The sequence below is a fragment of the Corvus brachyrhynchos genome, unplaced genomic scaffold (assembly GCF_000691975.1).
Source record: "Corvus brachyrhynchos isolate BGI_N302 unplaced genomic scaffold, ASM69197v1 scaffold266, whole genome shotgun sequence".
Lineage (NCBI taxonomy): Eukaryota > Metazoa > Chordata > Aves > Passeriformes > Corvidae > Corvus > Corvus brachyrhynchos.
The window spans coordinates 237,604-252,324 of NW_008238633.1; the positions used below are offsets into that span (position 1 = coordinate 237,604).

The 14,721-nt window shown below is 43.9% G+C and overlaps 1 protein-coding gene across 3 annotated transcripts in view; it reads left to right on the top strand.

Moving 5' to 3' along the window:
- Positions 1-27: 27 nt before the first annotated feature.
- The window catches only part of SUSD3 (sushi domain containing 3), a 17,929-nt gene continuing 3,235 nt past the window's right edge, over positions 28-14,721 (top strand). Inside the window, exons 1-5 of one of the 3 annotated variants that reach the window (XM_017737362.1) lie at positions 28-451; positions 4,930-5,118; positions 7,415-7,562; positions 10,400-10,567; positions 10,957-14,715. In XM_017737362.1, the coding sequence (XP_017592851.1) occupies positions 214-451; positions 4,930-5,118; positions 7,415-7,562; positions 10,400-10,567; positions 10,957-11,047 (834 nt within the window). In that variant the 5' untranslated portion in view covers positions 28-213 and the 3' untranslated portion in view covers positions 11,048-14,715. Of the gene's footprint in view, positions 452-985; positions 1,181-4,929; positions 5,119-7,414; positions 7,563-10,399; positions 10,568-10,956; positions 14,716-14,721 lie in introns of those variants that run through there. The other 2 variants (XM_017737361.1, XM_017737364.1) reach the window with 2 other exon arrangements.

A 14,721-nucleotide genomic window follows, 5' to 3' on the forward strand; every position in this document is an offset into this window, starting at 1 on the left:
TTCCTGGCAGGATGCTCTGTGGCTCTCACACCATGAAGTTTGCAGGTTGCTCTGGTGTCCCTGGCCAAGCTCCTGGCTGCACGTCCCTCTGGGAAGCCCAGGAATAGGAAAGCCAAACCCTGTCAGGAAAAGAACTAACAAGGAGAGAAGAAAAATTAAAAGCGATAAAACCGCAGAAAAGGGTTTTAAAGCTGGTTGTTGGTTTCTCAGCCCATGAATGACTTCTATCACCATAATAAAAGGCATGCTATTGCTAACTTTTTCAGACTGGTGTTTAAACCAATTATTCACAGAAATTCTTGCAGACAGTGGATAACAGGTCACAGCTCTGTGGTGTGCATTTCACAGCTTAACACAGCAAACCAAGGACAGGAGCAGCTTCATATTGCTCTTGGGAAGGAAGAAGGACTTAGAGAAGCCAAAGTGGGCCAGCCAGGTGGAGGAAATGCAGGTAAGGTCTGCAGCATTCAGGCTGGTTTTGCTTAATAGGGTAGTTGGAAATTCCCGATGAAAACTAACAAACCTGTATTCCATCATCTGTTTTAAAACAGGAAAGTGGTTTCAAAGAGAAAAGGTTGAAAAGTTTCTATATTCTTTACAAATCAATTTTTTGTGGAAATGCAATTCCTATGTTTTAAGCTTTTTGGCAAAAAATGAATATATAACCATCAAATAGCAGACAGGTCTGGTCCACCTAAAATTTCATGTTGGGAGTGGATTTTTTAATGACTGAAGTGGTTTTGGTCCAGCTTTGGACCCTTCCTGCTTGAGAATTTTTTTGGTCAAGGTAGGTCAGTGCAATGTGCCCCCACCAGTGGGGATTTCTGCCATCTGCAGAGGTTGTGCCCAGCCTGGCAAGTGTCGTGCATAAGCAAGAGGCCACCGGCCACATCGTCCGGGCACATCTGCTCTTATCGGCCACGTTCAGTACCGCAGCATGTGCACGTCAGTGTGCACAAACCCGATCACAGAGTTGTTGCAGGCAGATAACCCAGAGCCAGGCAAGGCAAATACACAGCCAGGCTGAGCTCCGTGTCCTGCAGCACCCAGAGCAGTGGAGGAGAGTGGGAATGTGTTGAGGGTGGGCAGTGGACACACAGGGATGCTGCCCTTCCTCCAGAGATGCTGCAGGAGGCTTCCCATGGGACAGCACACAACCTCTGTCCTGTCCAGATGTCTGGTGAGGCATTCTTCATCCTTCCTCTATCCATGACTCCTAGCAGACGTGTGCTTTCCCTGCGGAAATACATGTGGGGTTTCTTTTGGCTTCTCCAGTGGCTGGCTTTCCAGCTAGTGTATCACTTTCCAGCATCTCCACAGCAGCTTCCCGGGAACTGCAGCACAGCTGGGCACCTTGGTCAATCTTTGCAGCTTCAAGAGCCTGGATCTCACCCTGCTCTTTTGCTTTTGATCTGGTGTCATGTTTAACACTAATTTCTTAAAAAGCCATGTCAGCATCTGGATTTTCTCGTGGGAGGATCAGATCCTGGTAGCCATTTGTTGGTTTAAAAGCCCAGCCCTGGCAGGACTCGTGGCCAGCTCTGCGAGGGAGCAAAGGCATGGTGGTGAGGAGACCAGTGCCAGGGCCAGACAGTTTCACTCTATACAAGATGCTTTGCTACATCTGCTTTATTTCATGTTTCACCTCTAGCTGCTTTTCTTTTGCTTTTTAACACAGTGAGCTCTTTCCAGAGCTCTTCTGTGAGATTGCTGTGGATGCTCAACAGCATGCCTGTGATTTCAGGGACACCAATTTCCGAGGGGTGCTTCTGTAGGAAAAGAGATTTGCAGGAATAATATCGGTGTGTTTATTTTCTACAGGGTTGATAGAACCTAGTGTTCTCTGGCTTTCTGGCATCTAGTTATTCCAGCATGTTTTAGTGATATTAAATAGCCAGCAGTAAGCAATGCAAAGGGGTGACTGACGTGTGTCTGGGAATAATGAGGTGAAGGCGTGGATCACTCTCTTTCTGCATAGACAACAAGTGGCAGCCTTGCTAACATGCTTCCAGGTAATTACTTCTGTAGTTTAGATCATTTTGGTAGATATTTGCACAATGTATTTGATTTTTAGTCACTGTTTTGCTGTGGAAGGAGCACAGGAAATGTTTACCAGGCAGGCGTGCGTAGGTTGCTCTCTCATTTCTTTTTTCTTATCAGCAAAACATAAACCCACAGCTTGCTGACAGCGAGACCATATGGTTCCTGCTTTTGACAAATCGATTTTGCAATATAGATAATCCTGGCCATACGTGAGAAGAGATATTTTGGATTATTTTAATTCTTGCATTACTCTCTATTTTTCACTGCCTGGAAATTATGTATGTGTCTATTTCTGAACCCAGAGGTTGGGGTGAGTTAAGACTTTATGGAGGACGCTGCACTTTAGTGTCTGTCTTTACTTTGAGGACAGTTATTTGTCATATGCAATAACCTGTTTGTTGTAGCCAGTGCCGTTCTGTGCTGCCACACAGCAGCATCAGATTCAGAGATTTTTGAACACTGGATATCCTCTCAGTGTGAGGCCAAGCTGAGAATTGTGTTTGTATAAATCAGCTCTTGCTTTACAAAAAGCTGCGGAAATAGCTGCAGGAACTTGAATCATGGAACTGCAGAATCACAGGAGGTTTTGGGTTGGAAGGAACCTTAAAGATCATCCAGTTCCACCCTTTGCCATGGGCAGGGACACCTTCCACTGTGCCAGGGTGCTCCAAGCGCCGTCCAGCCTGGCCTGGGACACTTCCAGGGATCCAGGGGCAGCCACAGCTTCTCTGGGCACCCTGTGCCAGGGCCTCCCCACCCTGCCAGCCTAGAATTTCTTCCCAACATCCCATCTAAATCTACACTTCTTCAGCCATTCCCTCTTGTCCTGTCCCTGCAGGCCCTTGTCCAAAGTCCCTCTCCAGCTCTCCTGTAGCCCCTCTAGACACTGGAAGATGCTCTAAGGTCTCCCCAGAGCCTTCTCTTCTCCAGGCTGAACAACGCCAGTGCTTCCACCCTGTCTCTAGAGCAGAGAGCCTCCAGCTCTCTAATTAGGGCATTTATTCAATATTACAGTTTTTCACTTTTACATTTCTGGGTGCCAACAGTTATGCAAACCAAGACCTGAACATGACATTTTCTAGATGTTTATAAAGGAAATAAAAATCAAAATGTAAATCTGGTCAGCACGAATGTTAGTGTTCTACCAGGCAGCAGTGCAGCCTCGGACACCAGTCTCAGTTGAAAACAAACAAACAAAAAAATTATATTAATAAAAAAATAATGAAATTCTTGATTGTAGTAGATTTAGTCTGATAAACATGCCTGAAGACTATTCAAAAAGAAATCTATATGGAACATCTGCTTATGTAAGTATAAGGACGGAGGCTTACTTAAACATGATTCTTTGGAGATGTAAGGGTAAAATTAACCCACCAGAAAATTGAATGCCATGGCTAACTAGAAAAACATTACAGGTAGCTAACAGTGGTGGGAAGGACAATAGATGAAGAGAAACAAGTCCTATAGAAAATATTTGCTCTCACTGAGGCCAATTGCTACCTTAATAAGTGACTGAAAGAAGTGGAAAAACAAACAAATAATCTGCATGGAATTAAAGAGCTGTGGTAGTAAAAGCTAGTGCTTGGTACATATTTACTCAGTAGATTAGCCCAGTAATTGTCACTGGGACTTCTGTTTGGTCTTTTGCTGAGATTCCTTTGGGTTTGTTTTCCAGGGACAGGGGGTTTAAGAGCATGAATTGGAGATAGACAGGTGGGACACCTGCCTGCTGTGGTATGAGCTAGGAGCTTAACAACAATTAATGACATGGGAGGAGTTTTAGCATTAAAAGTAAAACAGATTTGCTAACCACATGTGGTTCTGTCAGGATGTTCTCATGGAGGCTGTAGTTTCTTTTTGCCTGTAGATGTGGAAAATATATTTTCCCCCTTTTAACATTTTTGTGTGTGTCATCATAGTGCTTGCTGCACTGTGCCTCTGAGTTTTCTCAAGTCATTTGGAAATCCAGTGAAAAATAGGGAACTTGGGTGCTGATGCAGAAGCAGTGCTGGTATTTTGTAAGTGTTAAAACACTGAGTTTCCACATTCTGTCAATGTGCATGTACAGACCCAGAAAAAGTATTTGTTACCTCTGAAGTTATCTGGATGTTATATGTTGTCTTAATGGCCTGACATGGAAAGTTTTGGTTAAAATGACTGTGAACAACAAATGTTGTGACAATAAAACTTAGTGTATGAAGTTAGTGGCTGACATTAGGTGGCCAAGGGGAGAACAGCTCCATGGCTCAAAGAGCAGCTGTATAAACAACAAAGAAACGCTGAATGAACAAAAATGTATTAAAAATCAATTATTTACTGTAAAGCAGAGTTTGTCATTTGAAAGGGGAGTTAAGTTGTATGTGTATGTCTTTCTATGCCCCTCCCTGTGGTTTTGACCCACTTGGCCCCTTTCAGCCAAGCCAAACAGAGGCGCAGTGCCTGTAAAGACAGAAACTTTTGGTTGGACCATGCCAAGATGCTACCAAGTAGGCTGAACTGCATGATCAGTCCACTAGATCTTGGAAATTTGCGTGGGGGAAGATGCATAATGAATACTCCCAGCATGGAAGATGCCAGCCTGAGTACTAAATTAAACAGAATCCAACAAGACGGGGATCCGTAGGGGACCATGCCACTCAGAAATGACAGTGGTTTTAGTGCTTCAGTGTTCAGCATGTACCAGTCTGAGCAGATAGTGTTGCTGTAGGAGTGCTGCACTGATGGAGGGAGGTTGGCCATGGGCTGGTGCTTGGCAGAGCAGCCAGCATCGGTACTTGTTTTCACCATTAACGGGAACTGATTTATAGTCTGGTGTCAATAGAAGCTCAGTGGCCCGTCACTCTTGGCTGTGGTGCTGCATTGTGTGCCTGTGTCCTTGCTCTGCAGGGCAGTGCAGCCGCCTCCTCCCACCCCAGCTCGGCTCCCTCCAGGTCCTTCATGGCAACGGCACAGACGTGGGGACAGTGGTCGCATTCCAGTGCTCCACTGAGCACCAGCTGGAAGGACCGGGAATCGTCACCTGCATTTGGAAAGGGAACAGCACGCAGTGGACAGCCGGAGTGCCCTTCTGCAAGCGTAAGGTTCTTCCCAAACTGTTCTCCCTCCCTTTGGGATTGGTGTGTTCGTTTTGCCCTGTGTATCTCTGCAGTGTTAGGATTCATTCTAGATACTTATGCAAACAAAAAGACAAATTCAATTTTCTTCAAAGTTGCCCCACTGATGGTAGTTCCACTCCATAAGTGTTCTGACATGTCATTATCATAACACAGAAAAGACTGTTGGATTCATCCCTGATCTCACATCACTGGTAGCGTGGCACCTGGAATAACTGTGGCTCTAGCTAAAAGCTGTATGCTGCTTTAGAGAATGTATGGGTGTCTCGGTTTCGAGACAAGTTTAGGAGAAAAACACTCTGGAATGAGTATTTCCTCTAAAAAAAGGGGTTCCAGCAATCCCTTTCCACCAATAAGAAATGAATACTAGTGGATGAAAGTGAAAAAAACCCCAACCGTTTATTGACAAACAGAGTGCCCACACAGCACAGGAAAAAAGGTAAATAAATGTTAGATATTGAACTGTCAGACCTTAAACACCCACCCACTCCCCCTTTCCCCCACACCGGAACAAAAACTCAAAATGCCAGGGAAAGGAAAAAAACCACAAGGGCCAACTGTGGTGGGGAGAAAGATGGCACCAGCTCCTGTCTCAGGGAAAAAACCCACAAGGTTCACGCAGCAGCTCGGGCAAGTAGATGGGAACCTGGTGAATCTCTGTTGTTGGTCCCCTGTCCACAGCACATGAAGGAGGTGGGCTTCCTCTCGCCGGCTCGGCTTTTTCCGAGACGTGGGGCTGAAACAGAGCGCCCGCCTTCCCCGGCAGTCCCGACCGATTCTTCTCCTGCCAGTTGTTTTCGCTGATCTCGGACCAAACCCAAACCGTCCAGGTCACCTCGAAAAGCCGCTGAAGGATTGCTGCTGCAGCCTCTCCAAGGCCAGGGAAAGGAAAAAAAAAAAATTCTGCCTGGGCTAACAAAAGAACTCCAAGCTAGCCAAGCAAAAACCCAACTGCACTGCACACCGGACACCTGGGCAGAGAGCTTTGGAAATGCCCAGCAAAGAGCCCCAAGGCTCCCCCTTCCCCCGCACCCACCTTAAAGATACAGCAACCATTTGGGGGCATAAAGCAGACGATCAGGGAATAGGCTAGCATCATAAATCACCCCCAAGACAATGGGAATGACCAACTGATGTGCAAGCATATTTGCAAACCTCTCATATCCTGGCAGTCTTTTCTGACAATGTTTTTGCTGTAAAAGAAACACAGTGATATTTTTTGAACAATTCTTGGTTGTTGCCTGTGGGCAGCTGCATGGGAAAGTTACCATATAGAGAAATAGTGTTTGAATGGCAACAGCATTAACTACCTTTCATGCTGTGTTCCTGCTTATTTATTATAAGGTTGTTACTAGTTTGACTAGAAGACCCAAGCAAACTTGGTACCTCTGAGCTTTGAGCATCTCAGTTTGCGCCTCAGACGTCATGTCATTTCAAATCCCCAGTGGATACATTGCTCTTACAGACACTTAGTGCTCTCTCATACACTCAGCTATTCTTACCTCTTGTTTGGAGATCCCATAAAAGAAAAATGAGAGAAATCCTTTCCCCAGAGGGTGCAAAAATATAATGCTTTGTGTGGAGCTCAGCTGAACCATTTGTGATTCTGGTCATTGTGACATTGGGAAAACTAGATGAGTTTTGAAGGAAGACATGCTTACTGCTCCAAGTGAGTTGGCAGGGATCTACGTTAGCTGTGCCACACCGCATTCCCACTCCTCTTTTTGTCTGGGTAACTCACTTTCCACCATCAGATCCCTGTGAACACTCAGCCCTGCAGGTCACTTCTTCCACCCCGCATCCTTCCCCAAACAGAGGAAGACCTGATTACATGGAACTGTCCTTGCTCTAAATGGCTTCTTTAAGCTCATTTACCCCTGTTAGTATTTGTTTTTGTAGCTTCAGTCTTTGTTAATAAAGACTCTGCAGCTCATCTGCATTTGATCTGCCAACAGAGTTGTGCTTTTTAGCTACTGCAGTGCTAAGAGCACTGTGTTTAATTAGTTGCAGTGGTGAAATACTTGTGAGCAGTTCATTAGTAACTTATAAACAGGAGACTTTTAAATAGTCCAGTTTGAGGCTTGCATAGCTCAAAGTTGAAGCCAAGATACTCTGGTATCTTGACACATATGAATGTGAAAGTCCTCACTGAGCAGAAGTGTGAAGCAGGTAGGTTTCAGCATGGTTTAACAAAAATGTAAAAGATAAATTTGTGGACTGATCTTAGAAACGTGTATTCTGTGTTTGCTTTGCTGCAGCCGTATCAAAATATGAGACTTTTGGCTTTAAGGTCGCAGTGATTGCCTCCATTGTGAGCTGTGCTGTCATTCTGCTGATGTCCATGGCTTTCCTAACTTGCTGTCTGATCAAGTGTGTGAAGAAAAGTGAGAGGAGGAGAACTCAAAGGTATGTCAAGAAGACAGTTTTAATAACAGTGTAAGAGTGTACATCATATATACATTGCTATGATAGCAGAGAGCTTCAAAGGATTTGCTGCTTGCAGCACTGCAATGATGTGAATTACTTAAAATCCTTAATTTGTAGGTCAGGCTTTAGGCATAGAAAGACTTGGAATTCCAGAGTATTTAAGTACCTGATGTCTGTTAATATCTGATAACCTCAACAGGCCTGGGCAGATCTGGATTTACCCAGGATTATGCAGAAGCTGAACACACAAGTCTTATTTTCATGCACACTATTTCTCTCCTCAAGTTATTGAAGATTGGCAGTGTTTCCCCTTCTACTCTATTTCTTTCATTTTTTCCTTTCTTTCTTTGAACACTGCTGGGAAATTGAATTTCCCTGTGTCAGAGCCATCCAAGGCCCTCACCATCTGCAGAGCATCCTCAAAGCTGTCACAGCGTGGGGCTGGAAGGACGGAGGATTTTGTCTTCTGGCTTGGAGCACAAATCAGTGGATGAGAAACAGGAATAAGAAGAAGTCAAATTTTCAATCCAGTCCATTATTAAAACTCAATATGGATAGTGTCAGCAGGAGCCCATTTGGCTGTGGGCTGGAGCCGAGCTACTGTTGCTCTTGAGAGCCTCCACCCACAGTCACTGCTGCAGAAGGCTTTCCATGGGAACTTTGTTTCCCTCTCACTTTTCTTGCTAGTTATTCCCACCAGTCCCTCGGGTGGAGTGGAGGGAGGCTGCGGTGACAGCAGTGAAGGTTTCTGTGCTGAGCTGTGCTTTATCTGAAGCTGCATGGGAACCAGCTGAAGGGGGAACTTCTGTCATTTGAAATCTGAGTGCAGCCAAACAGATTTTCTGCTTCCCTTGAAAGAAATTTTTTTGAGTCAAAAAATGGAAGTCCTTAGTGTCAATCATAATGTTAGGTTTTTACTGGTAGCATGAAATAAGTTGCTTTGAAATGAAAGGTTGATTGACATTTTTGGAATTGCCACTCTTCTTTTTGATAAGAGTATTCATATCAAAGTCCTTGTTTTTCATTTATTTTAAATGAAGTTTTGTAAGAATTAGCCATTCCCATTATTGTGATGACTTGATATTTTTCTCTTACAAAATAAAAGCCCTTCACACTGGACATTATGACCTGATTCTGTCATCAGGCTGTAAAATTATTCCTTTTGCTGAGAGCTTCTCGGTTCCCAGCTGCCCCTGTGCTCCTTCCCCTGTCTCCTGAAGGAGCTGCTCCATCCCATTGGCAACAGAGCCCAGCTCCTAGGAGAAACCTGGGGGCACTGCAGACATTGTCTGTCTTATCCCTTCTGTCAGAAGGAATTGAAGTAATGTACGAACTGTCCATGTCATGAGAGAAAAAGTAGCATAACCCTGTGTGAAACTTGTCAGGCGCAGTGGCAGCATCTCTGCTGGTGATGGAGGTGGAAAAGTGGATCGACTTCTGGATGCACAAAGCATTAATCTGACAAAAAGCTGCAGGCTTGATAACTTAATACAAAATGAGAATTCTTGGGGGGAGAATAGTGAAATAAGTGTCTCTTAGACAATATCTGAAAGACAAGGTGATCTTTACCTATGGAGCAGAGAGGATGTCCCCACCTTGCCTGTAGCTCTGAAGTCTGTCTTGTCTCCTTCTTTTGGCTCTTTTAGTTGGTCACCTTAGAGATCACCTCTGCCTACAAACCTGCCTTTCAAGGTGTCTAATGATCTTTGACATGATATCTTGTGTTTAATAGAATCACTGAATCATTAGGATTGGAGAAGACCCTTAAGTCAAACTCTCATCACCACCACCGTGTTCACGACTAAACTGTGTCCCCAAATGCCACATCCACATGTGTTTTGAAGAGAGAAAGGACGAAGACTGCTGAAAGTCCTCCCACCATTCCGCCTCCTCACAGATTTTGTCCCACTGAGGGAGCATGGCTGCTGTTTTCTTTGGAAAGAGCAAGATTGCCTCCCAAGAAGACAGAAATGGCACCCAAATCAGTGTCGCCAGCTCTCACAATTTAATCTTGTCCCATCAGCCAATGAGAATGTCTGTGATTCTGTGAATCTGAGACTTCTTTTAAGAACAAGAAACTAAATTGTGGATTTTTTCTTGCCTCAGAGTTGCAGAGAGCAGCATGAAAACAGCCCTTAGCCTTTCCAAAAGAGAATTCTGACAGTGAGGGAATATGCCCTAAACTTAGCAAAGGCAACATTATCTGTCTCCTCCATTTTTATGTCAGTATCTTTTCAACCTGCCTGGTGATTTTGGAAACCTTAGGAATAGCAGTGCTGCAAAAAGTCACAGAAAATTATTTATTTCCTGAAATAATTTATTCCATAAAATGGAGATGGTCTGTAGTCTTTTCACACACAACAGAATGTGGCCTGATGTCACTGATGAAGGTCCATGAGAACACGGACGCATTCCACCTTATCTGACTTTTCTTATTACCTGTAGTCTGAAAAAACACTGAATCAAACAGACATAATCCTTGGAGGTTTGTTCCTTTGAACTATCCACTGGTGCTCATAAGAAAATTGCTCTCATTTTTTTGTTTGTTTGCTTGTTTTTGAAGAGTGATGGACAGTACTTAAAATAGCACTATTTTACAGAATATTTATGCTATTGAAGAACTCCCTATCTTAAAGTGTTATTTAAATCTCTACAAGTTTGGCTTACACATGAAGTTCAGCATGTGTTTAAGTGCTTTCTTCAGTAAACCTGGAATTAGATTTAAACTCTAGAGAGTCAGGTCTGTGGTCAGATAACAGCTCAGCTGTGCAGCCGTATATCACAATACTGTATTCTACTGCTTGGTATATTCACAGAGATATGCAGCTGTGGTACCACCTAAGAACTGAAGAGCTGGAGCACATGCAAGCTGCTTACTTTGGTTTTAAGGGAAGAAACAATAACAACAACAATAAGAAACTCAGGAATACATCTGTATTTGATGATGTGACTCACATGGCATATGATAACCAAGGCTTCTACAGGTAAGGCTGTTAAAATATAGTAGGTTTGAATGAATTTGTGGAACAAATTTTAGAACAGGATTCTTGAAAATGTATTTTAAAGAGAGGCCCCTGAAGAGGACCTGATGCCCATGGGTTGTCAGGGCTTGTCCTTGAACTTGGCTGTCTTGTGGGGAATTAATGTTGTCAAAAGGTGACAGCAGAGGATTGAGTGTGACCTCCCCTCTTACGGCTGCAGCTGCTTCCTTCCCCAGGAGTGTCTGGTTGAGCCTGGTCTAAAGGGGAGGTTGCACCAGATTAGCTAGAGAGAAGGTTTTAGTTGGATTTGTTAAACTGATGCTAAACTGCAGCAGAGAAGTCCCTGCTCTGTATTGGTCAGTGGGATCAAGGTGCAACTTGCCTTCCCTTAGGAGCCTTGGGGGAGTGGAGGCAGCCTGGGACACCTGGGGCTGCAGGAGGGCTCGAGGTGAACATCAAGCATCGCCATTCATCCCACAGTGAGCAGGAAAGCTCCCCTGAGAACTGCTTGGTTACGAGGGGGTGCAGCACAAGAACAACAGGATCCTCATCCCCAAGGCAGCAAGAATTCCAGTGTGGGAACCCTGACTCTGGGGTAGGCCAAAGACACGTCCTCACTGGAATAAAGTGCATCACATACTGTGGGTGCATGGATGGTGAGCACAGGAGTTCTTTGTGCTTGTTCAAAATCATCTCTGAGTGTGTCTAGGTGTGTTACACTGACCGTGATGGTGCCAACAGAAGAAAAACAGAAAAATGAATATGTGTAAAATCTAATCACTGTTTTGCTAATACCATTTGTATAAACACACATCGTTGTGTCTTTTACCCCCTCTGGGTTCTGCTTCGTTGTCATATACAATAATATACTGCACCGTCCTTTTTTGCTTTTAATTTACTGCTCACCTGTACAGCCTTTCTGTATAGCAGTACCAGTGATTTCTAGTGCTTACCAGCAGAAAACAATCTTATGCACCCTTGAAGAAGACTCTCTTCCGTATATCTTAATTTATTTTTTACTAGAAAAGCATGTAGGTCATGCTACTTTTCAGACATATTTGAATAGATTTAGAGGTTAACATTTTGATTCAGTACTTTGGGATCAAAATACTGTAAGAAGAGATAAAATAAAAAGCCAATTCTTTCAGGCAAGGCAATGTAAAATAAAAACTCCTTTCAGGCAGGTAAGGTATTTGTTAAGGTTTACAGACAAATTTAGGATTAAAAAACTCTAGCTGGTTAAAGCAGTGCCTTAGTATGCTGACAAGATAATTTTGGCTGCAACGAGGTGACATGATGCAGGTGCAGAATGCTGATGTGTGGAAGTTATAAATAACAGAGAAGCCCAGCTGTGTGACAGTAGGGGCTCCACCGTGCTGTTGTGGACCTGTCTGCCACAAAATTAGAACTTTTTCCCCTCATGTTTGAAGCACAGAACAAACACCATGATTATATAGTTTTGCAGGGAAACACTGAATTTTAGTGGCAACTACTTTAATTATAATGAGCCTCATTCTGAATGCTTTGCTGCTTGAACAAATTGCTTTAAAATGGTAAGAAATATGTGTACAAATACCCGGGATCATTAACTACAGAGTGCAGTGACTGCTGATGCCACCTCTTTTCATTTGGATGTAAGGAATCATAATGAGGATGAACATACCAGTTTTTAGCAGAAGGTCTTATACGCATGAGCTGCATGTATTTACAGCATATCTGCTCTCTTACATTATTGAAAATGCTAAATAATGTTGAGAGGGGAAAAAAAGTTACAGATCATGGTGCTGCTGGGAGGGAGGTGTTTCCCCAACATTGCTTCTCAGAAGTCCAGAGCAGCAGAGATAGCAGCTTGCTCTGTGGTGCAGAGGTTTGAGCCAGATTAACTGGGAAAATGGGTCTGTATCTAGGGAAGGGAGATTAGCTGCAGCCCTGGGCCGTGTAGTTAGAGGAGAACAATGTCCATGAGCCTCCAAAACAGTCCCCAGCAGGATTGCTGGGCAGAGGACTTGTCAGCATGTTGGGAATGGCTCTCACAGCCTGACTGCAGGATGTACCAGGATATGTTATTTTTGAGTCAATTATTTTCTGATGAAGAATAATACCTGACCGTGCAGTAATTCTCTGGAATACTTGCATGGGCACCCACCACCCGAGACAAACAGTCCTCTGCCATCCAAGCAAGCAGCCATGTGGGAGAGCTTGGATCTGGCAGCTGCCCAAGCAGGCAGGTTGTCCTCTGCCCCGTGACAGGCACAGGGTAAAATATCAGTAAAGAGAAGCTTAATGGCAGCTGTCCTTCCTCAGAAGGAGGACTGTCCTTCGCATGGCCCAGCCGCTGGTAACGTTTGAGAGCTGGAGGTGAAGGTCGCTGAGCGTTATATTAAAGAAATGGGTGTCCAAAAGAAGAGTGGGGTCAGCTTAACACTGGCAGGGGCTACTCGCACCCACTGCTCAGGGTCGGCTGTAGCTGCTCCCCAGGTGAAGGTGTTCCAAGGCTTGACAACTCTTTCTGTGGGGAATTTTGTCCCAATATCCGACCTAAACCTCTCCCAAACTAACAGAGCTTAAAATCTGCCTTCAGTTTTCAGCAAGTAGGCAAAGCTTCACAGTAAACTAGTGCAACAGCCTCAGCAGAACTGCTGCTCTAGGAAAATGGGTTTAAAATACAAGGTGAGGAAATTCAAATAGGCAATTGTTTTGATAAACATCATTGCCAGTTTTTAAATCTGTAAAGAATTATCCTGTCCTGCTGTAATGTATGTCAATTAAATTTTAAACATCCATGCAGGGAGGGGGCTATCTTGTGCTTGTTTAAGTAGTTTGTAGCATTTTCACTTGTTCTTTAAGTGAAAGCCATCAGTTCCATAAAAAACACAAGGAAATGCAAGTGTTCTGTAGCAGAAATAGGAGCCTGAATCCAACTGGAACCACTTTTGGTCTGGTGAAATACACACAACCACTGTAACGTTGTGAGAGCAAAGAGCAAACCCTTCTGGCATGAGGAGACATTAAAGAACCAGGCACTCCTCGTTTGGAACCTATTTATATATCAGCATGTGTAGAAGATAGTGACCCAGGAGAAGCACAGATAGCCAGCATAAAGAAAACGCTGAGAGAGCTCATTTCACTTTGCATCAGCTTCCTAGTGATGGTCAGAAATAGCCACACCTTGGCTCTGTTGCTTTGCTTTTCAGTGTAAAATTCCTGTAACCTGTCCTGGAATAGATATTCCCTTGACTCAAGGGATGTGCTAATTTTTCATGAGGGAGAATTGATGATCCAGCATTTTCCACACTGAGGAGAACTGAATGTAGCTGTACACAAACTCCTTTTCATTCTCTGTCAGCTGAGATGACAACCAGAAAAAAATAGTCCAGCTCAAAAATACAATCTAAAGAGAATCAAATAAATTTGGTGTGGTTTTTCGTCTAGTGTGGAAGCATTTGGAAGAAGCTGGGCATTCCAAATTTGGGCTGTTTAGAGGTGAATTATTTTTCACAGCTCCAGGCCAAGTTATAAAACATTCTCTATGAAGTAGCTGATCTGACTGCGGGAGCGAGTCAGATGGAAAAGCCCATGTCTCAGTAGGCTTAAAGTCCTCCTTTCAGCTATTCACACAGCTGGAGCATATTACCAAAAAGAAAAAATCCTTCTGCACAGAAGCAGGCTGGTATGTTCTCCCACAGAACGTATTTTTAGTAGCTGAAATTTTTGTACCAGAGCCCTTTCTGGCTACAAGATGCTTTACCTTTGCTGGCAAAAAGCAAGTAAGGGCAATCCAAAAACAAAGAATTCCAAGTGGAAAGGTTTTGTAGAAAATCCCAGAGCCAGGATGCTATTAGAAGAGGCAGCTCAGCATTTTCAGTCAGTCCAAGAAGTCATATGCAAGGTTGGTGAGATTAGCCCATGGGTTTGACCTCTGCAGTAAAATAAAATAAGGTTTTTTTTCTCTTTGGTTTAGTGGCTATATAGTGGAAATTTTCCAGTATCCTGTGTAAGGGGTTGTGGGGAAGGCCCAAATTAGAAATTCATGTTGCTCTGAAAAATGATGTCTGCCCAGCCTCACTTAGGAGCACAGCTGTGAGCAAAGGGACCTTCTTGGATGGGGTGGGACACCTGGCTACATTCCTGCCTTGCCCTCTGTCCCCTTGAGGGAG